Source organism: Taeniopygia guttata, chromosome 1 (assembly GCF_048771995.1).
Source record: "Taeniopygia guttata chromosome 1, bTaeGut7.mat, whole genome shotgun sequence".
Taxonomy (NCBI): Eukaryota; Metazoa; Chordata; class Aves; order Passeriformes; family Estrildidae; genus Taeniopygia; species Taeniopygia guttata.
The window spans coordinates 95,665,126-95,692,710 of NC_133024.1; the positions used below are offsets into that span (position 1 = coordinate 95,665,126).

Consider the following 27,585-nt stretch of genomic DNA (forward strand, 5'->3'; position numbering starts at 1 on the left):
AGAAGCAATTGTGCAACTTTCCTGTTTTATAGCCTCACCTGTAATCAAAGTAAATGATGTTTCCTAAATACCATTAGAGGGTGCAGTTAAACAGCAGGAATTAAATAGGAAAGCATTTCTTTGTTCTTGGAATGGAGCCTCTCTCTTCATCTGGCATTCTCATCCTCCACAGCTTTCACTGGACCACATCCCACACCTGGCAGCCTCTTCCTTCTTCGCTGTGCCCGTGTCCTTGCCTTGCCATTGAAGGTTTTCTTCCGTGTCCCCAGGATGCACGTCCGTGTGCTCAGTCCTGCCCATCAGCTCTCTCACCGTGCACTTTGCCACCAATCTCCTGAATTTAAGCCCTGTAGCTCAAGCTTGGCTCAGACCTTGCCCCATGTGCAAGTTCACAGTGTCTCTCTCAGGCCCAGCTGGTTGGTTCCAGGGAGATGCTCAGGGAGTGGGTTTTGCCTTGGCAGGAGAAAAAGTGACTGCAGCAACAGGTGGCAGGAGAGGCCGAACTGGTTGGTGGCCTTTGCAACTTTAATTTATCATTCCCAGTGTAAGATACTTGATGATGTGTTATGTCTCTGTGGTAATTTGTGTGTTACATGGTTCTATGTACTATTGATGAGTGAATGTAGGCATCAAGTGTAAATGGCTTACCCCTCCAGCTTCACTTCATAGGCATTTTAGCAACCGGCTTTTAAATGACTTCATATAAGCACAAAAATTAAATGGAACTGTATTTATAAGTAAAAAAGATCCTTATAAAAATTAAATAAAAGTTGTAATTTCACTTTATATAAACTAATTGCCCCAGTTTAAAAATACACCTGCTGCAACAGAGTATTTGTTTAGAAAAGTGATTATAAGAATTGAGACATGATATTATTCTCTCACTGGTTAGCTCACATGAAGTAAAATAACTTTAAGGGTCTCATTTGCTATTAATAGAATCCATTGCATCTTAGTGGCTTCATATGTCTTACAGAATTGTTTGCAAATTTAATAATATAAAGAACTGGACCATACTTAGTGATGAAGTTACAGCAATACTGTGCATGCATTTATGGTGCTATAGGATTCAGTATAACTCATTTTAAGTCAGTGATTTTTTTTTTTTTTGTTATTTACTTCTACCTCCACACTCGTAAAAATATATTTGACTTTTTGTCCCCGGACTTTTCTTTCCTTCACTTCTACTTTATTTCTATACTAAAAAATATGCAACTCTGTCAAGAGGTCAGTCAGCAGAAGATGATTGAGCACTTGAACCATCATCATGAGCATGGCAGCCACTCTACACAAATTAAGAGTCTTGTGAAAGTTCAGTAGAGAGAATGGATGCAGCTCTGCTGGCTGCTGCTGCAGTAACCAAGACAGAACCAGGAGGAGCTGAAAGTTCAATTAAAGCAGGACTGGGGGGGCAGGTGAGCCACTGACACATGGGTGAATATTTCTGATATTTTTTTAGTATGTCAGAAGCATTAAGAGCCGTTCTTACACACTGGTATTATTAGGCAGGTGACCTAATTTTGGTGGAACTAGAAAGGCTGTTGTTAGTTTTGCTTTTTGAGGAACAGTAGAAATTATTTTGTTCTTGTTACTAACATTTGAAATCATCAGAGTGGCTAGAGATATGAATTTCTGAAACGCTCTACATTTATGTTCACATTGACAAATGCAGTGTGTCCTTCACATTGGAGGGAATGGATGTGGTGCCTCACCATAATGGTTGAACTGTGTATGATATATCCTGAGAACCTCTGTGTAACACCAAAACCTACATAGAAGCATTTAAGATTATTTGTTAATGTTTTAAGAGTTCTTTCAAAATACAGAACAATAAAAAGTCATTAATGGTGACACTGGGGCTTCTGGGGTGAGAAATTCATCTCCTAATGTGAAAATTGGCATTTGCATGTGCATAAAACTCTACTTTTCTATTTTCTTAGACTATCATTATCATTATTGATTTTATACAAAAACCCTGTATTGTTTTATTTTGCTACATTTTATATTGTATTCCTTCCAAAAGGAATGCAAAATTTATTACTAACTATAGCAATGTTTCTTTGTCAATGAAATGTGCCTGAGCTCTGCCTTCCCCCAAAAAAGTCTTAATTGCATGGTCTGGGTGTATGATAAATGTACCCAGATATTGGAGTGTCCATGTCAGGTCTTAAAATTAGAAAGCTCAGAATTTAAAAAGAGACATGCTACAGTCCTATTACTAGTTAGATCACATAAAGTAAAACCATTTAAAGTTGTTTAACAGGTCTCCATTACATTTTAATGACTACATGTCTTAGAGAGTATTTTGCAGTTTTAATAGTAATGGAAGACTTGTGCATAGGGTAGGGCTTAAATGTCCGTGAATAAAAAGGAAAATTTCTTAAGGAAATATCTGTGGTAGTATTTTCCTTTTTTCCAGTTTTATTTTCCTTTTCCTAAAGAGAATGAAAAGCTATTACTCAGTCAGGTAACAGTGATGTATTAGCATGAAATGTAGAAAAGGTGAAACCTCTGTTTTTAAGATTTCTTTCACAAGGTTTTTGACTGGAAGGAGGATCATCTTCATCAGTGTATTTGATGTGGCAAACCTGCACCTCAGGGATTGTAAGCATTCATAATCATCAGGTTAAATTGTGAGGCATTTATTTAAAAAGGAGAGAAAGGAATCAATTCTTGCATCATTGTGAGTCTCATGGTTTCCTTTGCTGGCATTAGGGTTTAGGATATCCCTTTTCTCAAGAGCTCCAGGCCAGCACTGTACAAGTTAACAGTCAGTAAAAAATAAGTGATGGTTCTTCACGGATGGATTTTGTTTGATGGCCTTTTTTTTTAGTTTATAGTACCAAAATATTCCTCACTGACAGCAGAGCCATGTTGAAAGTGGCATTGGCAAGAACAAGTTTTGTTTCTTTTCTGTCTTTGAATGCAGTCCCTGAGAATAAGTATGCATTGAACAGTGCTTATGTGCATTTCTTATGGTCAAAGTAGTTGATTGATATTAACAGTTTATTAAGAGTTAAAAATTTCAGCAATTTTCAAATTAAATTTGTTCCAAGCAAAATATAGGTCCTTGTAAGTAAATAAGCTATGCTATTAAAGTCTGTGCTTAATTGAGAAAGAAAGAAATGGGAGAACGGAAAAAACCTTACTCTGTGTTTTTTAAATTATACTTTTCAATTTTTTAAAAATAGTTCTGTAAACTAAGCTAAGCTAAGTCTTATAATTGAGTGCTTAGGAGAAGAATCCTTGACTCATAAAATTAATAAAATTAAGATGTAAATAAATAAAGGTTCAGGGCATTAAAGATCATCCAGTCTAGATCTGTAGGAATAAGCAACTGATAAAAATTAGTATAAAGGACAGCAGAGAAATTTAAAAAATCATATTTTGATTATAATGTATTTTCCTCTGAAATACTCTTTGGGAAGAAGGTATTCTCTGCTATCTAGTGAGATGAGACACCTGAAACTATCATCTCAGCTGTCCATAAGCCTGTAGCCATGATGCCCTTTGCCCTTCCCAGTGCTTGTCACCCTTTCCTAGGCATCAGCCTGTGGCTGTTTCCCCTGTGCAAAAACACTCTGAGCTAACAGGAGTCAGACAGGAGCCTTTGTCAGAGATAGCACTGCCTTCCTGAGTAGGAAGCAAAGTTAATACAAGGAAAATATTTTGATAATTGAATTACAGCCTCTAACAAACCTGTGCAACATGTATACAAGTAGTATTTTCAGAAGGCTTTATTTTAGTCAAATTGCACAGATTTTCAATGTGACAACGAAGGCTCTGCCATGAGAGCAGCCTCTCTGCCAAATCCCTGCTCCAAAATACAGAGGCAATGGTAGTTCTCATTGAAACACTGAAACTGTATAAATATTGGCAAAATTAGGTTTTCCCCACCTTCACTCTGAAATGACTGAGCTATTTTTGCTTACGCCTTCCAGAAAAAAAAATTTGCCTGAGGCAAAGACTCACTCTGGAGCTTTACAGTCCAAATAATTAAAATGGAGTTGAATTATAAATGATAATATAAGCTTATAATATGTCATGCTTAAATATAGGTGTTGATGTCTACTCCTTGCCTAATACTACAAAGGCCCTTGAGTCTCTGTAGAAATAAAGAGACCAATTTTATCTTCTCTTAATAAGGAAATGTAAAACATATGTAAAAAAGAGTGCTGAAGAGTGGAAAAAATGAAAGAAAATTTATCTTTGGACAAATGCTTACATTTAAAATAATTTCTCACTGATGCTGAAAAATATTGAAAGGTATATGATTCATGATTCAGCAGCCAGATACTTGCAATAAACAAGTGATTTGTTAATTAAGAGGGGTTACAGATCCTTACTGCTTTTCCTGGTCCTTTCAAGTCTCTCAATTCTTTGCTTCATAGTGGTTTTGTTTCAGCAACCTGTAACCAGGTGTAAAGTGTGCTTTCCTGGGAGCTGGAAAATGCAAGTCTGAACCTGCTAATTCTTCTGTGAATACTTTAATCTTCAGTCTCTTAAATCTGTTATACCACTTCCACTGCCACCTTTCTTCTTTTTTTTTTTTTTTCTTTTCAAATAAAAGTTCTGAGTCTGTTCTCCGCAGCCAAAAATACAAATTGGAGCCTGGATTTGGAGCGGAAATTTGAAGCAATGAATCCCAGTCTCAGACAAGTGTCTAATCCACGTCTACAGGAAAACACATAAATCTTTGAAACAGGCACATAACTCTCCCTATTCCTTGTAGAGGGAATTTCATAGCAAGCTAGTCTTTGAGAATTATGTTCTAGGAGCTGAATGACTAAAATATCCACTTGGTTACAGTATCCTTTGAAGATCTAATAGGCATGACAGTATGGAGTGTTACCCTATCTACCTTCCTGCATGTCTTTTCCAAATAATTTTTTTTTTTTCAAATAAAATTAGTAAAGAGGACAATGAGTAAGATTGTTCTTACAGTTTGAAAAAATTGTTTCCCTTGAATTTGTGCTAGTACTGATGTTCATTTTAAAGTCATACAGAGGTTTTGCCTCTTCACAGCCTGGTGTAATTTCTTTTTGTGTGAACTGGAAGACACAAATAATCTGGGCAGTGTGAGTGGGAGCGCTCCAGTTGATCAAGGGAAGGGATTGTCCCTGTCTGTGTGATTCGTGCCACACCACATCCAGACACTGCATCTGGTCCTGTCCCTGACACAGGAAAGACGTGGGCAAGCTGGAGATGGCTTGGGAGGCCACAGGGGCTGGAGCACTGTGAGGAGGGAGGGGGAGAAGGGGCAGCCTGGAGAAGGGATGGCTTTGGGGCTGACAGCCCCCAGCACCCACAGAAGTCCTTGAGATGGAGCCGGGCCCCTTGCAGCAGCACAGGCTGGCAGTGAGAGACAAGAAGCACAACTTGCAGCAGGTTTGAGGAGAAGTTGGACTGGGTTTGAGGAGAAGCTTTTCCTGAAGTATTCCCATGGGGAGTGAGGCAGTGGAGCAGGTCACCTCAAAGTCTGTGCCATCCCTTTCTGAGGAGGGTTTTGAGCTCTGTTGAGCAGCCCAGTCTGAGCTCAGAGCTGGCCCTTCTTTGGGCAGGGGGTGGGACCTGCGATATCCTGAGATCCCCTCCAGCCTGTGTCCCTCGAGCCTGTAGGCACCCAAAATCCTACTGCTGTTCAGCAGCTTTTATATTTCTATAACAGCAAGCATATGATTGACATCTACTTCAGCCTTCCTGATCACCTCTAGCTTCCGTGGAGTCCTTCTTAGAGGGAAGGCCAAAAGTGTAGAATCATTTTATTCTCTGATAAAGTGATTCTTGTCCAGGGATTAAAACCTTTAAAAGCTTCTCAAACCCTGTATGTATGGATTTAAGGCTTCAGTTCTCTGTATCTTTATTTTTTAAAGCAGGGGAGTGTTTTTTTTTATTTAATCTGAGCTAACTAATAGCTGTGTCATAATGTATTAAAATCCTTCCTGAGAAGTATTTAACTGAAATTTTTTATGAAAACCTTAGATTATGTCATGTCTGCTCTGACTCCCAAAGGATTTTTTAGTTCATCTTAGTTTCTAGGCTGTTTAGCTTTTTCAAAAAGGAGGTTAAAAAGCTTTCCTCTTAGCATTGCCTTTTAATCTATAGACTTTGCTATTTATATTCGGGCTGTGTAGGATTTCATTATGCTGCCACCAGAAATGTGATTCTCTGTCATTTTGTGGTGTTCATTCTTCACCCAAAAAAGCCAGGAAAGTCTGAAATGGCTAAGAGACTGCCTCACCCCTCTTGGACTATTACAACATGTCAAGGGGGGAAGATGGATGAAAAGGCAGATAATATATGTGAAAGTGTAGTACAACTTGGATTATATTACTGGGTACACTGTGTATGATTTTTTTCTTAGCTATTTAAATCCTGGTTATAGAACATTGAGAGGAAAATGTAAAGATAAATCAGTGTCTGAAATTGGTAGTTGAGGTAGTTTTCATTAGACAGAAATTTCTCACCTTTAATTCTTTGAATTGATTTTTAATGGGAAGTTTCTCTATAAAATATGTAGCAATGTGAATGCAGAAGAATAACGTAGAAACAAGCTTTTTACTTTAGTGATTGCTTAATAAGTTTCTGCAGGCATTCTTTAAAAGCAAATTATTTTCTTCCATCCATCTTCCTTCCCTCTCCACCTTCCAACAGGGAAAGTAGTCCTATAATTTCCATAAAATGGAGACATTTAATAACCCTTCTCCAGAGCTCAAACCAATATAAGCTGGATGGTTATGTTTAAAAAAAAGAATGAACACACACAAAAAAATTGCTGCAGCAGATTTCCACTAAGAACTAAATACACAGCAGTGTATTTAGCGCGGACTTTATGTATATATTTTTCTGTTCCACTGTGCTGCCCTCTATAATCTTTGTCCTTGCATCTTTTAACATTGACATTCTCTTAGGATTATTCAAGGGAAAGCATGAAGTATTTATAGCCATAGTTAAAATCTTTATAAATAGTTTATAAATAGGAACTGCCATAATAAAAGTTTGTAATAGTTTCCATTATAGTTATTTGTTTTTATATATTCTAAAATTTACAAAACACTTATTTGGGGGGGGGGGGGGGTTAAATTTTCCATGTTGTGTTGTGAGTCTGAAAAGTATTTTTCCTCATTAATTTGGAGTATAATCCTTTCAGCTATTTTGGAATCAAATACAAATGGAGAAAAAGCTTTTTCCATTTGTATGGTAATAATAATAAAATTTTTTAAAAATCTTCAGATACATTTTTAAGAATACTACAGGGGGAACAAGTGAAGGTTGAAATGTGTGGCAAGATCTACTCCCTTTACTTTCAATGGGGGAAAAACCAGTTGAAAATGTTGGAAAAATAACATCAAACTCTTTCCAGTAACATCTGCTGAGCTTATTAGCAGAAACTAATATAAACACACCCCCTTAATGACATCTCTGCACATTCCCTTTGCCTGAGGCCATCCAGACATGAGCTAACTGGGCTGCTACAGCTCCCTGCTGCTCTGGAGACCTCGGTGGCTCTCTCTTACAGGGCAGATCCCAGATTGTGAGGTGTCGGGGATGTGCCCATCTCCACCTCCCACATGTGATGAACAACACTGGTCCTTCTGTCCTTTACTTGTAGGAACCTGTGTGGGGCCAATCTGTATGGCTAAAAAACTGTAGGTTGGTTAGTCTAGCACATATTTGTGATGGTTCATCTCAAGGAGAGCTTTGCTAAGTCCAAGAGAAGACTTTATCATGCAAGTTACCAGTGTTGTCATGAGACAGTAGTACCAGAATGGTTTTCACTACTAGTTTCTCTCCAACTGTACTTGTGTCAAGCTGTCCTGAAAGATACTAAGCAAGGATGGCATTCATATAGGCATGGAATTGAAACAGACTTTACTGGGTGTCTGGGTCCTATGGAGGGATGGAGCACACAAACTTGCAGGTATGTGGACAAACAGGCCCTCCTTCATGATGGCGATGCTGTGTCTGTGCTGCCACTTGCCTGGAGAGCTTTGGGGTTGCCTCACAGCTGTGGGACAAAGGGACAAGGTGCAGGACCAAGTCTCAAAACCCTTTGCACTCTCTCCTGTGCATGCCACGTCTGTTGTCTGGCAGTGCACAGGCGACCTGTCTATAGCATTTTGGCTGCTGGAAATCCCTACCACTGTACTGGTCACTGACACCACTGCAACAGTAAGGTGGTAGTTGTCTGGTTTTTGTAATGAGAATTTATCCTCAGGGTGGTATAGGAAACAGTTTGTGTAAGGAACATGGTAAAAAATCACACATGGGTGTTTTATCCTTACCTCACACTTCAAAAATAAGGTGCACAATCAAAACAGAGCCCAGTTCTGCAGTGAACTTAGATGTGTTTGGAGAAATCAGGATTTTGACTCCAGCTACCAGCTGTACCATTTTTTAGCAGCAAGGGTAAAAATCAGAAATAATCAAACAAGCCATATTCAGATATTCTGTCTTTGGGGCAAATCCTTCAGACTGTCTCTTGTTTATCCTTCCAAGACCATCACTCTTGTGTTCCTTGTCCTGCAGTTGCCTCATTTAAATTGGGTGCCATGGCTGGTAATCCCCACTGCCCATATTAGGTGGCTGAGCCTTTTGGAGGTTTCTGGAAGTTCCCTTTGTGTCCCAGCAACAGGGTGTCACCTCAAAGCCCAGTGTTTCCTCTTCTAGACTGTGGCCTGTCTCTTCACAGTTGATGCTTGCCAGTGCCCATTCTTACAGAACAGCTCAGAACTCAAGATACTTCACATTTATTTTAGTGTATATTTAATATTAAGTGTGAGCTGAAAAATAAACTGTACTTTATTCTAGCTTTTTGACATGAATGTTCATTGTAAAAATTCAGCTGTGTCAGGTATAGCAAGTTCTGATAGGAACTCATGCCATCACATTCATTTCATCTCAAAACTCTGAATGTGAAGTAAAGATGAAAAATTTAAATGCTAATGTTTTGTCGAGGTTTTACTGAAAATTCAGGTATATTAAGTGAAAAGTTAATTAATATATTTGCCCTCTCTCCAAAATTAAAGAAAATGGGATATCACCAGAGAAATTGCTCCATCTTTTTAAAGTTGCAATCTTCTTTAATGTTTTTGAGCCTGTAGTGCTACTCGTAAGATTTAAAGCACATTTTTGTTGTATGACGTGCATGGAAACGCACATGCACACAGACCATCGGTCACTACACCAGCAGACAATCATGTATTTTGGCCTAATTGGTTTGAAACGAGTGGACACATACCATTGTCCCTGGGTTTGTCCTAATTGCAATTTTGTGCTCATGTAAGGAAGAAAATCCTTGGTTCTGTTTAGTGGCAGCATTCCCAATTGACTTCAGTTGTTCCAAGACTGATGAGGTATCTTGGTTCTCAAACTGAATCCAATCATGTGTTTTGATTTCTCAAGCCCCTGTAATTCCTTTTTTTTTTTTTTTTTTTCCAAAAAATTATTTTCATTTCATTTGCAAGCTCTAGGTCTACTGTCAACAATTGCTTTCCCATTAGTCTTTCTTTGGCTTCCCAGAGCTTTCCATATAATATATTAGTGTAAATAACATTTCTGGTTTTTAGAAAAATGGAAGGTGCCTCATCTTAGAACAAAGCTATGAAAGAGGTAAAACACAATTGCACTAATTAGGAAGAGCGGTTGTGGGTTTTTTCCCTTTTTTCTCCTTAGCAAAGAGACAAAAAGGAAAAAATCAGTACTGGAAAACCCATTTCATTTTGCAGCAAAGGCAGTTGGAAAAGATCCACTTGAACTCTTAGAACTAAAATGCTGGAAGCTGATGTAATTAAAGTAAACCAGCTGAGAACTGAAAAACAACCTGATCAAACTAAGGGATTGTAGCTCTGAAAGATCTGATGCACTGTTCAGAATCTTTTGATAGAGAAAGTAAAATTTGCTGGGAATTTGGTGATTAAAGGCTTGTCTTCTGTTGATGATTAGTTATTTTGCTCTGGGAATTGTTGATTAATTGAAAAATGTTTGAATAGCACTTACAAATTGTTGGGCTATCTCTTGTTGCCCTTTCTTTAAATAAATAGATGTGGGTTTGGTTCCAAATGGCTCTTCAGTTTGAAATGTAATTTATAATTTACTGAAGACTAGTTTTCATGCAGAAGTAAAGTTTCTGCAATTATGTCCACCAAAGTGCTTAACTTGCCAAATTATTTTTATAAACATCCTTGTGATACTTTTTTCCTTAATTTTATTTTTTGATAGTTTACTGGATGATGTGTTATTTTGTTAACATTTTTTCCAGTACAGGACAACCATTTTGATAATTCATTGCAGATTTTTAAAACAATACAGTAGGAGCAGTTGCAATTTCAAAAAACATTCATCTGTTCAGACAACTCTTTATAGATATTGCATAGTAAACCAACCTTCTCCCTGAACAACATTTTGATTTTCTTGAAATGAAAACCTCATTTTTGCCAGATTTGCCCATACAGCATTTGACTTTTCTAGAGTGACCTCTTGAAGACAGAATTGCAGGTTAATTGATCACTACCACATGTCTATAGATGGTATTCCTCCTTTTCCTCTGATTGGCACCAGATTTGGAACACTGATATGGTTAAGCTCACTGGCTAATAATATGAGATACCCTAATGTGTACCAGGATCCAAGGCAGGCTTTTATTATAGCCATGCCATTCTTTTTCTGAAGCTCTTGGGTACAGGTTTAGTTGTTACAGCTTTTCATCTGAGTGTGGTCTTACAGACAGCAGTTAGAACGGGAATGAGCTGTGGCTCCCTGGTTTTGTCTTGATTTAGTGTGGTCTTTTAAAAATCAGCAGAAGGTCACTGTAAATAAATTGACTTAAAACCAAAATAAGAGCCAGGCTTAACATTTGGCAGTGCAGGATTTTTGACAGGCCTATTGCCTTCAGCTATTGAGGTCCCTGTCCTTACTGATGTGCTGTAAACATGAGTGACAGACATCTTAAGAGAGACAGTGCGTAATGCACAACTCAATTACCATTCCCAAAGGAAATCACTCTGTTCTGGGGAATCTCAGCTTTTGTTTTCCCCAAAACAACAAATATGCTACTGCTCTTGTAAAGAAAGTTTCAAAATATTAACAGTGTAAGTGATGCAAAGACATCTGTGAGCATCTGTAACAAGCGCAGTTCTGAGATATTTGAATTGCCTCCTTTTTGTCACTAAATGGTTTGGGTGACGTGTAGTTATCAGTTACAGAGTGAAGATAGTTAACTTATTTGCCTCATTAAGAAAGGACAGGGAAATAACAGTGCAGCTTTTATTGGGAGCACATCTTGATTTGCTCTCTTAAGTGCAAGGTCTCTAAATGGGCAACTGTTTATATTTTAGATTTGGTGGTTTTAAAGCAAGGTGTCTTGATAAAGCCTAGCAAGGAGGAATCAGGAAGTCATGCTTGCTCAAGCTGCATTTTGAACAGGGTTCACTGTTAATTTGATCACTGGTAGGGGAGTTAGGAAAGAACCATTCTTCCATGCTTTATACTTTGTAATCAGAAGGAGTGTGATGGTCTCAATTCCATTGTCAGGATACTTGTGAAGAAAAGATGTTTTGCTCTTTAGGTTCATGAAATGGCAGAAGAGACTGTGAGTGCAGAAGAGGCAGAGTGTGCTTTTTTCCTCTCCCAGAAGTTTGGTTTGGCATTTTGAGAAAGCAGCATGCTGGAGTTCCTCCACAAGAAGAGGCAGCTGTGATAGAAGCCAAGACTGAGGAATGCATTGGTGCGGGCCAAGCAGAGCTCGTTAGCCTTTGGGGAAGAGCTGCTGGCTACTGACTCTGTTCTGGCTCTACGTAAGACACATCCCAGAAATACAGAAGCGTAGGCCTCATTGAAAGTTTCTGATGAAAGTATTTTTCAACAGAAAACACAGAGATTGCCTAAATGACTCATTTTGTGAGAAGTGGCTTCTGGCTTTAGGAAATGTTTTTCATTAAACTGCGGAGCATATACAAAACAGTAACACATTGATTTGGCTGTGCTATCACGGTGCCTTCCTAGAGTCTGTTTCAGTAATTACATTCACATTCTCTTCTCTGAGATGAGGAGACTGTCTTGGGTCGTGAGAGATGCTCTTTGGTGCACAGGTCCATCTTGGCTGAGAAAATGGGAGCATAAGTGTGTGAACTCTGGTTTCCATGCACCAGGGCATCAAGTCAACAACATTAAATGTTTGAATTTTCTGGAATGTTTTCATTTTTACGGAACCTCTGCTTTTTGCTTTTTTTTCCCCAAAGCAAATACACAATTTCTCTTTACTGCTCCCTATCATTTCAATGACAGTGTTGTTGTTGCCATTAAAATTTCAGTTGTGAAAAGACATTTTAGCCTCTCCAGGAGATAAATGAAAATGTGAGTGTTTCAGCTGGGGTTTGGAGGCGAGGAGGGCATAGGAGAAGAAGGGAACAGTGTTTTTTTTTACCACAATGACTAAAAAAAAAAAACCCCAAAAAACTCTCCCAAGAACTTGACAACTACTTAGCACTCAGTTAAACGAGACTGGAGCTTGCAGAATTTTTGAAGATGTAAGATAAGAGCCAGACCAGCCATCTGATAAATTTCTGTTAGCAGGGCTGGATGCTCAAATGGGAAGTGCTTAAGTTCCTATTTAGGTTTCAGGTCTAGGTCTTAGATTAGGTGTTTTCCCTAAATGTCTGACCTATTTCTGCCTTCCTGAGGGGAAGATTGACTGGTAATTCCTAGTTTCTATGGATGGCATGCTGGTTCAAGTAGCAAATGTAAACTCATTTTCCGAAATAACCTCGGCTGTCCCCTGCCCTGGGGTTGGCCTGGGGGGCAGGACATGGCCCCGGGGGACCCAGTGACCATTGTTTAGAAAAGAGGAAGAGGAGTTGAGTCTTCAGATGCTATTTCAAAATTTAAAGGTCATTTTCCCTTGATTCTTTAGCCAGATCTCCCTTATTTATGGCAGCAGTCCTAAAATATGCCTGGCAAAGGAAGAGCAATCCTTTTCAGTAAAGGAATGATGGGATGTAAATTATTCTTAGCTGAACTGGCTGTCACTGAACCATGGCTACATGCGAGGCTGCTTTCTCCAGAGCCACTTGCATGGCCCATTAGCAGGATCCCTAGTGCTCCAGGAAGGTTTGATTTGAGAGCAGTGGTATGTGGGTGCACAGAGCCATATCAGGTCCTGTGGTTACTCTGGGAAGCAGGCTGGCCTGGCTGCCCAGAGCACAGGGAGGCGTGCTGCAGTTCACTGGAGCCAGCTCAATGCCAGGTGAATGAAGCATTTGATTCAGCAAAAGACATGCAGCCCTAGAAGCACAATGGTAGTATTTGAGGTAATACTCTAGATTTTCAACCCTATATGGGAAGCATTTCTGCAAACCTGTCCTGATAGAACTAAGAGTTGTTTATTTAAAATAAGTGTTTTTCAATTATCTTTACAACCTATCCATCCACTGATGGGGTTTGTGTGTTTTGCATCCATTATACTTTGGGAAGTCTTAATTGGTTCAGGTCACATTTTTCAGCATTCTTAAATATCTACAGGATGACAAGCCAAATTTTTAGAGGTTGAAGTAAATAGAACTTCCCATTATGTGTAATAGGCTGCAGGAAAAAGTGTTTCAAGTAAAGAAAGTTCAAACACATTTGAATGCTTTTTGTTAATCCTCTTGACATTTTGAAGAATTAAGATGTTATTGCTAGTTTAAATGTGAAATGTCTCCAAAGGCACATCAGTATTGTTTATAAAGTGCACTTCATTTCTTTTAAAAAGCTATTAATCTAGGTAATACCAGTTGTCAGTAACAAAAGGAGGCCATCAATTAGCAGAAATAAATCTATCACAGTGGTGACTTAAAGTTTCTGTGATTTTGTACAGAAGTTTACATTTCTACATTAAAAAAAAATATATTGAGGGAGAGGCTAGTTGTTTGTTCCTTATAAGTCAGTTGTGGAGATACACAAAACATAAGGATGTTCCTCTCCTCCCCACCATGTATTTTTAAGCTACTTTTATCTGTACTGTATATTTGCAGAGAAGAAGGGAATCAAAAAGAGCATTAATGAAACTGAGTGTGGCCAGCTAGATTTCTAATTAATAGATTTCTCTGGGTAAAAGGCAAAATCTATGTCTTGCTTCAGACAGGTAGAAGCTTTACAGCTGTGTATCTGATTGCTACACTGACATCTGTGGGAGAGAAGAAACCTTAAATATTTAAGGGGAGATCATCTGGTTATTTGTGGCATGGTAACAATGTGTGTATAAAGATATGATCTGACACATGTCAAAGTAATTCCTGTTGACTGACTTCAGAGAAAATGCATTGTAAATTCAACTATTACTGGGTATACTTGGGATTCTGATACAAAGGTAGCTGCTGTAGAGGGTTTTTTTTTTCTGGAGCTGGGAGACTGTTTTGCAATCATACTGATTTTCTCTGATTTTAATTTATTTCAGAAAAGTCATCTTTAGAAAAACAAACTAAACCCAGCATTCTTCCTTTCCCGTGCCTCCCCTTTTCCAAAGCAACCCTCTGTATGTGGGAAATACCATATTAATATCTAAAATTGTCAGGATGCACCTAAAAATGGCATTTGAAGGTTTTGATTTTTTTTTTTTAATAAAGTTCATCTTACCACAGAGTACGTCATTGCTGAAACTGAATTTTTGTAAGCGGTTTCATCTTTACCAACTTTCCTACCACCAAACTCTGAAGCAGCTATTTTTAAAATGCTTTTAGAAGTGGGGTTTTCTTTGAACTCACAGCAATCAAATTATCTTGATTTATTACTATCATGGCCATAGCAACGATACAGATGTATTTTAAGCACTCGGAGATTAAATTGGCCTTAACTGTTGCTGTGAATGTCTGTCCTGTTCTTCATTGTACAGGAATGATTATTCAAAAAGGGCATAGGAGGCTATTAAATATTCAGGTCCAAGCCTGTTTATCTGGAAAAAGTGTGTATAAAGTTATAGTTGAAGTGGTGCTTTCACTGCCTGAAGTTGCCAGCCTTGGTAACTTCAATCCTAACCACTCTCTGTGCTTCCAGTCTCCCAATTGTGTGGCAGAGAAGTTTAAGCCCATTTTACAGATGAGGGATTGAGGAGAAAAGAGACTGAGTGGCTTCCCAGGGCAGTACGTGGCATGTGTGACAGGGATGGATGCTGGATACAGCTGATGCTGTCCTCAGCCAGAATCTTAGCAGAAAGCATTCATCCTTTCCGAAGGACAGGAAATTTTCCTTATGGAGACTGAATGATTTTCAGTACTTCTTGTTCTCTGTGAAATGTGAACTGTAACAATTAGGACTCAAGTATTTGAGGAAGATGTTTGCCAAATTAACAAGCTATGGTTTCATAAGAAAAACCAGCATCCAAGCTATTGATGAAATACAGCCCAGGATAATAAAAGGCTTACCAGGGTTCGAAAGACCTGCATTTACATAAATATGCAAAGACATCTGTTACAGTCAGGAGTGACCTGCTGGTTTAAACCATCAGCAGGGGAAGCGTTGTCGATCACCATCGCCTTCAGTAGCAGGTGCTACTTTAGGCAGAAGGAATTACTGGAGAGGTTTTCGATGAACAAAGACGACCTTTCCACTTGCCAAGAAGAGACATAGGGGAAATCAAAACACCCGGCACACGCCTACGGTCTTTCATTTGTAGCGCGCGGTCAGAGCCCCGTGCGCGCCTCTGCGGCCAAAGCTGTATGTGATCACTCACGGGTATGGTGTGGCTGACACAGCTGCAAAGTTTATGTCTGAGGAGTACTTAGGTCTTTTAAAACCAAACTACTTAAGTCAGATTCCCAAACAGGAATGAATCATCAAGATTTAATGGAAAACATTCAAAACAAATTTATCATCTAAACCCAGCATTTTTATTACCAGAGTATATGCCCAAAATAGTAATGTAAAACCGTCATCCTAAAGGTTGCAGTTACTTAAATGAAAAATTGGAGTTTAATTCTTGCTCAACATTAATGAACAGTGACATTATAATATTACAGCTTTATATAATACAAGGATATTTGTCTTCCTTGTTGGCTCAAGGTATATATGGTGCTCTCTCCCTTTCTCTTCCCCTCCGGCCTCATTCATTGCATAACGTGGTTCAGTAAGGAGGGACTTTGTCCTCAGTGGATGAACAGTTGGACAAAAAATTGGATTACAAATTCAGAGCAGCAAAAATATTGTAATTTGGTGTGTTATATATGACTGTAATTGCCAGCAATTCTAAAAGCGCTCACAAAGGAAAGAGGAGTCTCTGAAGAGCCTGTACGAAAGCCACACAAGTAAAGGAGTTGACATTAGACAAGTCTTCTAATATCTAAAATGCTCCCTCTGACTCTCTCGTGTATGTTAAGTACTGCTCCTGAATTTTACTGAAAGGTGCAGTACAGCCTGAGTACTTGATTCACAATATTTAATGGATGCCTCACACTGGGATGTTACAGCTCTAATAACTTTATGACATCTTTAAATACTTTAACAATTCCCACCTCTGTTTTGATAACACATTTCATAGTAAATTAAGATAAAACAAAACCTGTTATTTTCTCTCCCTTGAACAGAGCGTGGATCACACTTCTCGTAAACCTCATCATATTGAGGTTGGGCTAAGATGAGCATAACCAGTGACGAAGTGAATTTCTTGGTGTATCGCTATCTCCAGGAATCAGGTAAATTTTTTGTCTTTCTTCATAACTTCTGGTCATAAATGAAATAGGGAAATTGCCTTTTTGCATGATACTGCTCTAGGGATGTTGCCTTGAGTGTTTCAGACTGATAGACTAAATATTTCTTGCGGAAACCCCCATTTCTTTGAAATCGTCTTCAGAACATAAAAGTACAAACATGCACAGGTACAAAATAAACATTGCAGTTTGGCAAAACAAGAAGTAAATAACATTATGTTAACAAATTTTTTGGCAGTGATATCATGCCAGCCAAAGTAATTTTTGGCAGCACAGGCAAAAAGTACATGTATCTTATATCTTCTTTTTCTTAGATACATGAAATTGTTTACATTGGGTTTATGTTGGCTCTAAAGAGAAATTTGGGTGCAAGTTTCTGGTGTTTTAGACCATTCTTAGGGTAATTATCTATGTGAACTGAGCTGTGCAAGTGTCATCATGGCTCTGTCTCCATACCACTTCCACCTCTAGCTGTTTTCATATTGGAAAATACTACAGGGCTTCAAAATCTTAAAAAAAAAATAAATTGAAACTTACATTTTGGTTTGTTTTGTATACGTAGTCTTCTTTCCACTCTTTGACTGCAAGAAGTAGCAAGTCTCTTAGCTAATGGAAAACGTTCTGTTACTCTAGAGCTGATAGGGGAACTGAGAAACATTGTCAAAGGATTTGTAACCAGCATCACCAATATTTTACTTGGTACTGACCTTATGTTTTGTGTTGGTAAATGTAGAATTTACTAAAAATATTTCATGTTTCACATGCTGAAACAAATAAACAAATATGTGGAAAATAGATGTCATTCTGTCAGAAGACTTGAAGCCAGTTTTAGAATAAGCCCTCAAGACCCAAGAGATGTCTTGTACGGAGAACCAGAATCCCAGTAGGTAGAAGGTACTGCTTTAGCCTGCTTCTGTTGGTCACTATAACTGGTGTTCATTAGACGCATTATTTTGAGTTGTTTCTTCCACTTGCAAAACTATTTCAATCCCAGGAAACTGAATCCCTGTGCAAAGAATCTCAAATCAAGAAGGTTTATTGTACTTCTGTATGATTTGGTTTTTTGAAACACTTCTTTGAGAGTCCATAGTTGACCTGTGTTAGCTGTTGTCTCACATTCTCTAATAATGGAGCTTAGAAAAAGTCTTCTAGATCTGGTGCACAAACAGATGAAAGAAAAAGAGGAACTAACAAAAATAAAATTTCATCCAGACAAAGTTTACTTTTAAAAACAATCCATTGTGTACTGCACTAGAAAGAGCTTTTAGACATTAGAGCCATGCACCAATAGATGTAATCAAAGCGTAAAAAATCCTGGAATTATTTTACATTGTTATGTTTGGGTGGTAGGACAATCTGCATAACAGTGTATAAATACAGTCACTTTTCCTGATGTGAAAAAAAACCATGGTGAGTTAGTGTTGTGTAGTGATTCAGGAGGCTTTAAAAGTCGATCAAGAATGGTGGAATTAGCCAAATGTGAGGAAAAAGTTACTCTAGCTAACATCTCCCACAAGCAAGCAATCACTTTTGCCATTTTACAGGGAATTTAGCATGCAGTTTTATATGTTAATGGTAAGTTGTGCTGCTCTTACATTCTTACTAGAGGGTAAATATTTTTTATTATTTGATCCACACATACTGAAGGCATACACAAAAACATTGTATTTCGCTGTTCTGTTGTATTTTACACACATAAGAGAGTGAAAATTGAGGTTAAATATTTGAAGAAATATTCCAATATACTTCAAACTGAGCATATTGAAATCTAGATGCTAGATATGGATGTAGATGTACCTGGCAGTTTGTTAGGAATTCCATTCAGCAAACTAAAATTATAACCAGTGATGAATCCACTAATCTGTTAAAAAAGCTTCTTACATTAGGTTTGAGCCTTTTTTACTACTGTCATCGTTTTTTCCGAAAGGTTTTTATATCTGTATTTTCAGATGAAGTAAGGCAATAAGGCAAAAACTGTTCAGCATTTTGGCTTTCCACCAGCTACTATAAATGCCATAAGACACAACAGAAAATGAAAGATATTTACTCCACAGCTTCAGAAATAATGCAGGCCAGATTTAAATGGCTAGTGTTTAAATACAGTCTGAGTTCAAACCCCTACAGTTTAAGGAGTTTGCCAAAAACAGGGTTATTACACTGATTATTTGTTAATATTAGATGAACGCAAAGTTTCTAAAAATTTTCAGACACAACCATTAATGTTGCTTACAAGACCGCACAAAAGTTTGATTCTTTTTTTTTTCAGGTATGTGTCCTTTGATCCTATTGTGTAAAACTTCCAGGCTTTCCCATAAAATGTAGGCAAATGACAGGAAGAAGAGAGAAATAAAAAAGGAGTTAAAAAAAAAAAAAAGTTCCTCTAATATTTCATGCATTTTGCATCTGTGAGATACAGAAACACTAGAGATTCTTTGACGCATTGTAGCAAAGATGCTGAAGGGGGCTCTCCACTTCATTATGAAAATGCTGGCAAGTGATTCTAGTAGGAGTTCTGCTCATGTAAACTTGAAGTTTGAAGTAGAATTCAGTAACTATATATTTCCTCCTTAATTTTCTGTCAGATCAGAAACCTTGCACAGGAGAATATTAATAGAGTTGAACTGTCTAAACCATTATTGTTGCTTTTTAACAAATCTTGGCATTCTGAGGTGAGTTTCAGTGAACTGGAAAAAGCAAATGTTGTGCCAGAATTTTTAAAGGTTAAACAAGATGATCAAGGTAACTATAGGTCAAGGACAATATTTGGAAGGCTGAGACTAAATATCTCCAACAAATCAGAGGAGAGGACATCATGCCAAATGCCAGCCAGCAAGTTTTTATGGATAATAAATCTTGTCAAACATACTTGATACTGCTTTTTCCAAGATCAGAAATGAAGTTGACAGAGATAGCTGTGCTGACATTAATACACTTATACTACTTTATGACATTTATTTGGTCTTGTTGACACGGTGGTTAAAACCAAAATGAAATAACAATGAGTAAAATCAGTGTAATCCAGAGTTACCAAATGGATTAAAAATGGGATTACAAAAACATCTTGAAAAGTGATTATAGCTGGGGAATATTCATCTCAAGGGTTACTTCTTGTGGGAACTCACAGGAATCTCTTCTTGGCATAATGCTGTTCAACAGCTTTATTGGTTAACTGGAAGGAAATATAAAATGATTACCAAGTACATCTACAGATGGAATGAAATAGTAAGTTGTGGCATTTGGTGAGTTGAACTGACTGATAATGATACTTTTTTAACAGAAAAAAGTACAGCCAGGGAGACTGCTCTGAGTTGCCTGCTGCTGGAGGAGCAGGCTGGAGAAGATGCCTGATCTAGGGGCAGTGCAGTCAAATCCCTCCCTTACAAGAGAGAGCTGGGACAAGTTAAGGCTCTAAATGTTTAGCTGTATTAAAATAAGTAATTAAATAGTTGCCTCTTCACACAGGTGACTGTCTCAGTGCTTATCTATGTCCAGAAAATCAAAGCAGTCTATCATAATTTCCATTTATGCTCTGCAGCTTAATGCCATAGGAATTTCACTACTAAGGTGACTACATGTTAACCACTTCCACAGGAAAACTGTGAATACCCCTTTCTTGAGACACAAAGAGAATACATAACTATTTTCAGTTCAAGTTATCTCTTCCTATCCAAAATCAGGTCTTGCAATGTCTAGTTTCTCCTTTTTTATTACAAACTTTTTTGGTGCACAATTTAAAGGGGTCATTTTTAAAATTGCTCAGATCTTTCAAGCATTGTTTATCTCATGAGTTAAACTTCTTAAAATCAGGCTATGTTTATTTGTAGGAATGTTGATACAAAATCTACCTTTAAATGAAATATTGGCCCCAGTTAGGTCCATCTACGCTAAGAGTTTACAACCAGTGGTGATAGGAGCACATTAAATGCTCCTATGGTAGAAGCAGTTATATCAAGAAAGCAGGTGCATTGAGAAAGTGAAACAAGTTATACCAAAGTAACCACGGTTCTGGTATCAAATTGTGTTAATTGCAATAAATGGTAGATAATATTAAGATTAATATATTATTAAAATAATAATATTAGTTGTATTAACTTTGCACTTGAGAAGCATGCTTTTGCTAGCAGCCACCTTCATTGCTGACATAGACTTTCTATGGGGTTTCTTCAGTTTTTGAAAAAAAAAAAATACACACTTCATAATATAGAGTTTTCCTGTTCCATTTTTTTTCCAAAAGAGAAACAGATAATTGTTTTTCTTTTGGAATCACAAAAGACAGTAGAAAGCAATGAGGAATAATAAGGATCCCAAGGAAATTTCTAGGAGTTGAGGGAGGATGGCAAAACCAAAGGGAGATCAAATGTCTCACATACTTTTTAATCTAAAATGTGTTGCCATCTGTTGTGAGTGCAAGTCCTCTGTCCAATTGCTACAATAAATTACCTTCCCTACCCAGCCCAACATGTCAATTCAGTTATTCAAGCTTTTTCAAATGGAATATTTTTGATGCATTGATCATTTAACAGTGTTCCTTTTCTAGCATTTATAGGCATACTGCAGTCTGGAATTCTTGTCTGAAAATCAGGTCCCCAGTTGCTGTGGCTTACACTGTTCTCTAGTAGAACACTTACTGTGACGAATGTCTTGCAATGACTGGTTAGAGTTAAGGTTGTGTAAGTTCCCGTTTTCACTCAAATTTTTACTTTTGTGATTTGAATTTTTCCATGTTTTATGACACATCCTTGATAACTGTTCCCCAGTGTATAATCTGCACCATGTACAATCTGTACCATATCTATGACAATAACAACAGTAGCTAGATGTTTTTGCTATACAAGATGTCAATGGCATTTTTAGATGCTGACTTGGGACAATTTACCATTTTACTTTGGAATTTTCATTTGTTTCTTCCCAACCATAAAAATGAAGGCGGCTAATAAAAAAGGTTTTTTACCCCTATGTAAATTCAGGATTTTAGCAGCACATTGGTGTGCCTGGTTCGTAGTTGATGGATTTTGTTTTGCTAGAGAAAAAGATTTTCTCTCAGGTTTTAAGCATCTATTCAAGGGCACAGAGCAAAGGGTTTCTGTGAATCACAAAACCCTTTGTAGTTAGGCATGTACAAATATGGGCCTTTCCTGTTAACCACATCCAAGGCATTTTGCTGTTATTTTGCCTTTGGAAATTATGAGAGAATCCAAAATGTGGATTACTTTTTTTCCCATTGACATTTGCAATTTGTTGAAAAGGAAGCAACAAAAATTGAAGGAAACTACCTTTTTTTTTTAATAAGTCTCTTCTTCAACTCTGAAATTTTATGGAAAATGTAAATATCACAGTTTGCTTGCATAAGTTCTCAGGCAGTAGAGGATGACTGAAGATCAGTATTCTGTTCTTTTGAATTGGTGCCTGATGCAACAGTCTTTACTTACATAAGCCTGTGTAATTTTTCTCTGAAGTCCATACTTTGCCTGCATGAGGTATGTTCAGAGTGTTTTTTGAGCAACTGTGTATGGCACAGAGTCCCTGAGTCACAGACGAGAGACGTGCATGTTGAAAATAATTCAGATTAAGCAAAGCATAAAAGATTGGCATATATAGGTCAGCTAAATTTGCTTCAAAGCTAACTGCTTCCTTTGTGTAGGAAGACTGCTGCGAGGTAGAAGAGGAATGTGCTTGCAAAACAGTGCATGTTTTTTTCTTAAATTATTAAAATTTATACCTTGAAGAATAATTCATTAGAAGAATGAATCACTTGGTCAATAAAGGCAATTGTCCAGTGTGGCAGTAAAAGCAGTAGTGTGCACTGATGGCAGAGTCACTGGATAATGATTTTTCTTTTGCCTTTTTTTTATGTTTTCTTGCATTTTGGCTCATTAGGATCATAGGAGGGCTCAGTCTGGATGGTGTCTCAAGAGATGGCAGAATCAGAGAATAGTTCAGGTTGGCAGGGGCCATTGCAGATCATCTAATCCATCTCCCCTGCCCACAGCAGGGTTGGCTGCAGCAGGTTGCCCAGGGCTGTGTCCAGTTGGGTTTTAAATATCTCCTAAGGATTGAGAGTCCACAACTTCACTGGACAGCCAGTTCCAATGCTTTTATCACCTCCTCAGTAAAAAATGGTTAAATGGTTTATTGTGTTTCAGTGGAATGTCACGTGTTTCATTTTGTGCCGATTGTCTCCTATCACAGCGTACCACTTAAAAAAGTGTCGATCCTCTTTGCACTTCCCTCTGGTATTTTTGCAGAGGATAAGGTCCTCTGTTGAGCTATCTCTTGCCCAGGCTGAGCAGTCCCAGCTCTCTCAGCCTCTCCTCGTATGGCAGATGCACCAGTCCATTGATTATCTTTATGCTCTTTCACTGGGCTCTCTCCAGTGCGTCCCTGTCTCTCTCACAGTGAGGAGCCCACACATGGATACAGCGCTCCAGACCTCTCACCAGTGCTGGGTAGAGGACGAGGATCCCCTCCAGTGACCTTCTGGCAGTGCTTTTTGTAGTGCAGCTCAGTGTGTTCTTGGCTTTCTGTGCTGCAAGGGCACATCGCTGGCTCATGTTCAAGCACTCCAACCTTGTACTCAGCACTGGAGAGCCTCAAAGATCCTTTAAACAACCTATAGAGAGAGAAGGGTCTGCAGGGCAGGCCTGCAGTGTTCCCAAGGCTCTGTACACAGCTGTGCTCTGAAGGCAGGGGTGATGGAGACCTTTTGTTTGGTGAGGGAAAAACGCATCCTTGAAATGACAGCCTGCCAGGCAAAGATAAAACACACATTTTAGTGTTGATTCAGTAACAATCTGTGGCTGCATTATTTGTGTCGACATGCGTGTTACTGCAGTCTCTTGGGCCTGGTGTGTCCTGCCCGCAGCACAGAGTGAGGGTAGCTCACAGACTGACCTCAGCTGCACCAGAGTAAGGACACTTCTGATCTCCCTGTGCACAGCTCCTTCTGTGCTGCTGCAACTGGGTGCTGACCAGGCATTACTGAATAAATAAAGTGATACGTTTTTCAAGGGCATACATGAAAATTGAGTGTTTATACCTCACCCTAAAGTTTTTGTCCCTCAATTTTCCTGTTTGATAGCAAAATTAATACTATGAACTGTACCTCAGCAGATGTTGAATATTTATAGTCCTAAGATGTACTGAAATCATCTGAGTAAAAAGTACTACATGAGTGGTGCTGGATCAATATTTAACATTCATTTTCAATTATTTCAGAGTACTGTTTATGAATTTATAGGTGAATATATATCCCTAAAAGCAGGATGAATGAGATGCTAACTGTATTTTTCAGGAACTGGTGTTAAAACTGAAGGCAGGAATTCTTTCAGCTTTTCAACTGTACAATAGTGAGACTTCAGAGCAAAACAAACACTGCTTTTAATTCTTATGGTTTAGCACAGACCTGATTTGTGGGCATGCAGTCCTATTTATATGATGCATTATCCTTTTTAGGGTCAGCATACTCAATTAAAATAAAATAATTTAAGGTTTTGATCTAAATCTCTGATTTATTGAAAGTTGGCTATAGAGCCAGCCAAGAACCACAGAACCAAAAGTCACAAGAGTTTTCATGAATTTTTTTAGATAAATAAGGCCACAGTGTTGTTCTAGGAGTACAGTACATGTTAAAGTGACCATTGGGTAAGAACACTTACGAAATTTGACCCAAAAAATTGTTTAAATTTCATTGAAGTCACCTCATAATGAATGTTCCTCTATGACATGAAACCATCTATAACAACACATATTTCATATAATATATATAAAGCCTCCAGCATAATATTTTTGTAGTAAAATAGTGTATAAAATAGTGTATCAAAAGGATATATAAGGGCTTTTTATAACATTTTAATATCTCCTCTACTTTTCTGTATTTCTTTTAAATTAGGAAGGTAGTGACTGTATGATTCCAGAAACAGTGGGCTTTACTCTGAATTTAAAATTATACTTCATTGTTTGAAAATGGATTATGCTGAAAAGACAAATCCATTTCTGAAATAAGAACTGTATTATTATGCACAGCTTCTTCTCCACTAGTAAAGATTTATTCTCTTTGTAAACAATAAATACATTTTAAGAAAATCAGGGTCAACATTAGGAGGCAACGAGCTTTGTTGGGCTGCAGTTCCCAAAGCATTTTTGTTTAAACTTAACAGAGATCTACAGATCTTGGAAAGGATGAAGCTGAGCACCTATGCAAGTCAAAACTAAATTGGACACTTTTTTCATAGAGCAACAAATATGTACTAGCAGTATATGATGGTTGGCTTCACAAAATCCAGGTTCTGTGATGGTGAGGAAAAAATATTTTTACAAGTAAAGAGGTTGTTTGGTTTGTCCTACTTTGTTCTGGTACATTTTAAAAAGGATTTTATAGTCTGTATTATGAGACCCATTTTTATGAGTTTTGTATGCACTGATTTGTAACTTTTGTGACCAGATATCTCTTTATATGCAAATGTATAAACAATATTTTCAGATGTTTTGTGGTGCAGTTCAAGAGGTCTGTTTGAAATTTTTTTTTCTATTTACCCTGTTCCATAATAGGTGCAGAATTTTTAACTTCATGTGAAGGAAAGAAATACACTGAGTATTTTGGGGTTTTGCCATTTGAAAAAGCCTACTTACCTCATATTTCCTTCTAGGTCTCTTCACAGTTCTCTAAACTTGGCTATTTCAATTTTTCTTTGGCCTGAAAGCTGCCATACACGGTTGGATCTCGGACACTGAGCAAACACAGTGATTTTGAAGTTACACAAACATAAACAATTGCACCTTTACAAATTTATTCCATGGCACAAATTTTGATTCTGATCACTTCATGTCCTGTTTTTTAAAGCTTGCAAAAACACGGTATTTTTAGGGTATTAAGAAAATAGCATATTGGGTAGAAGACAGATGTCTAAAGGTCAAGATGACTTTGCTCATAAAACCAGTCCTACACATTTCTCACTTTACTGCTTCTCAGTTTGAGTCTCCAAGCCCAGTGGAGCTTTGCAAGTTTTGCTAATAACCTCTGTGCTGAGAATGTTCTGCCTTAACAGCCATGGCCCTTACAGACCACCCTCCTCACACCCATCCTGTGTTAGGGTTCTGTTTGTAGTCATCAGCCACAGACCTCTTCCTGGTATTAGGTTCCTGAATGTCCCCTGAGGGTCAGCTTAGGTGTCCTACTTGTCACCACTTAGAGATATATATTAGAGCAGAGAGAAGAGCATAGCTTAAGGAAAGTATATACAACTGTGGAAGTCTGTTCTATACACATGATCCCTAAATTTATCTGTGTCTCCTTCTTTGCGTATGTGGTTGCACAGACAGGGCTAAAAGGTAACAGCATCCCATTAATTGAGAAGGAAAAGATTATTTTCATCCTTATGGCCATCATAAGCTGTTTCAAACTTTGCCCATAGTTGCAATATATTGCTAGATCTGTACTGATACTTATTTGCAGTTGTTGTTCTCATTTACATGGAGTGAGTGAAGCGGGATAACTTGAGACCTTGTTTTCAAGAGATTTTTATAAGTTCCTCTTTCCATTGCTTGTGCTCTGTTTTTTGTCTGTATCGTATTTCTCTCTTTGTTAATTTGCAGCCCTCAGAAAGGCTTAAACAGTGAGTGCCAAGTACCACTCATCAAAAGATCATTTCCAAGTTGTATTAATCTTTTCCAACATACTTTCCCGCATGAAAAAGTAAAAAAAGTACCTGCCAAAAACATTCTTTGGCACATAATAAAATAATTTTGGGTAGCAGACATTTACTCTGAATTCTTGGCAGAAGGTGAACAGGTCCAATATCCAAGAAAAAAGGGTGTAACGTTTAATATTAGTGAATAATCTCGACTGTAAAACTTTGGATAACTAGACATACTGTAATTTTACCTACAGCTAGGAATCCTTTCTTTATATTTCCCAGTGACTGTGCAAGAGCTTGTAATACCGAACACATTTCGCAGGGTTCTGGAAATAATTTTAATAATTTAGCAATCCTAATCTTGAAACAAATGTGCAAGCCCTATTGTTCAGATGACTTTTCTAAAAATATATTTCAACTGCAGTTCTCTGTTTTAAATTGCTAATGTGTGTCCTTGTAAAGCCCTTTATGTAATTGCAAAGGTAGGTCTTCAAAATAAGCAGACACTGCCAAAACCAGAGAGGTACTCTAGTATGTATTACTGAGAAACAAAAGTTTCAACTAAGGAAGAATCTCAGTCTGCTGTGAATAATAAACAAGATCTGGCATAGGATTCTTGTTGCTTATTTTTTGTAATTGTATTTTTTGTAATTGTTAGTAGAATCTTACCAGGGGCTTAAGGCACCCCACACTTACTGTGACCAACCATATTTCAAAGAAACCGGTTGCCCTTTTTGTAAAACCTTCACATATATGTACACTGGGAGTTTATGACCATATTTTTATTGATGCATAATTCAATTTAAACAAAAATCTAAGAATAAACAAGGATAGGGATCGATGTTGCATTCTCAGTTCTCACTGAGTGCATCATACAGAAGAAAAAATACTCGGCTAAATGGCAGCTGCAGTCAAGTACAGTGAAGAGCGTCACTGTATTTTCTCGGGCAATGGAAAGAAATCACATCACTTGCCTCAGGAAGTGGATTAGCATGTGCTAGGCCCCAAATTAATAAAATGCAGTTGCTCTAACTTAAGTTGTTTGCTTCTGGTTTTTGCATACAGAAATTGCATTCAAATCTTCCCTTAGTGATACATGTCTCTTGCTTCTCTACACTATAAATCTAGACCTACAGAAGTCTTAATTTAATTTAACATTGACTATATTGTTTGTACATCATTCGTTTTTGGAGGAAATTATTTTTTCATGGTCGTATTTCACTGGGTTTTTTTGTGGACTTTTAACTGGTGTGATGGGGCTCTAATTTATTTCAGAA

General features: G+C 37.8%; 1 protein-coding gene across 3 annotated transcripts in view; it reads left to right on the top strand.

Moving 5' to 3' along the window:
- TBL1X (transducin beta like 1 X-linked) overlaps window positions 1-27,585 on the top strand; it is a 191,756-nt gene that overhangs the window by 121,712 nt on the left and 42,459 nt on the right. For all 3 annotated transcript variants that reach the window (XM_030271099.4, XM_030271183.4, NM_001159817.2), the window contains 1 exon segment: window positions 16,554-16,661. In XM_030271099.4, the coding sequence (XP_030126959.1) occupies window positions 16,604-16,661 (58 nt within the window). In that variant the 5' untranslated portion in view covers window positions 16,554-16,603.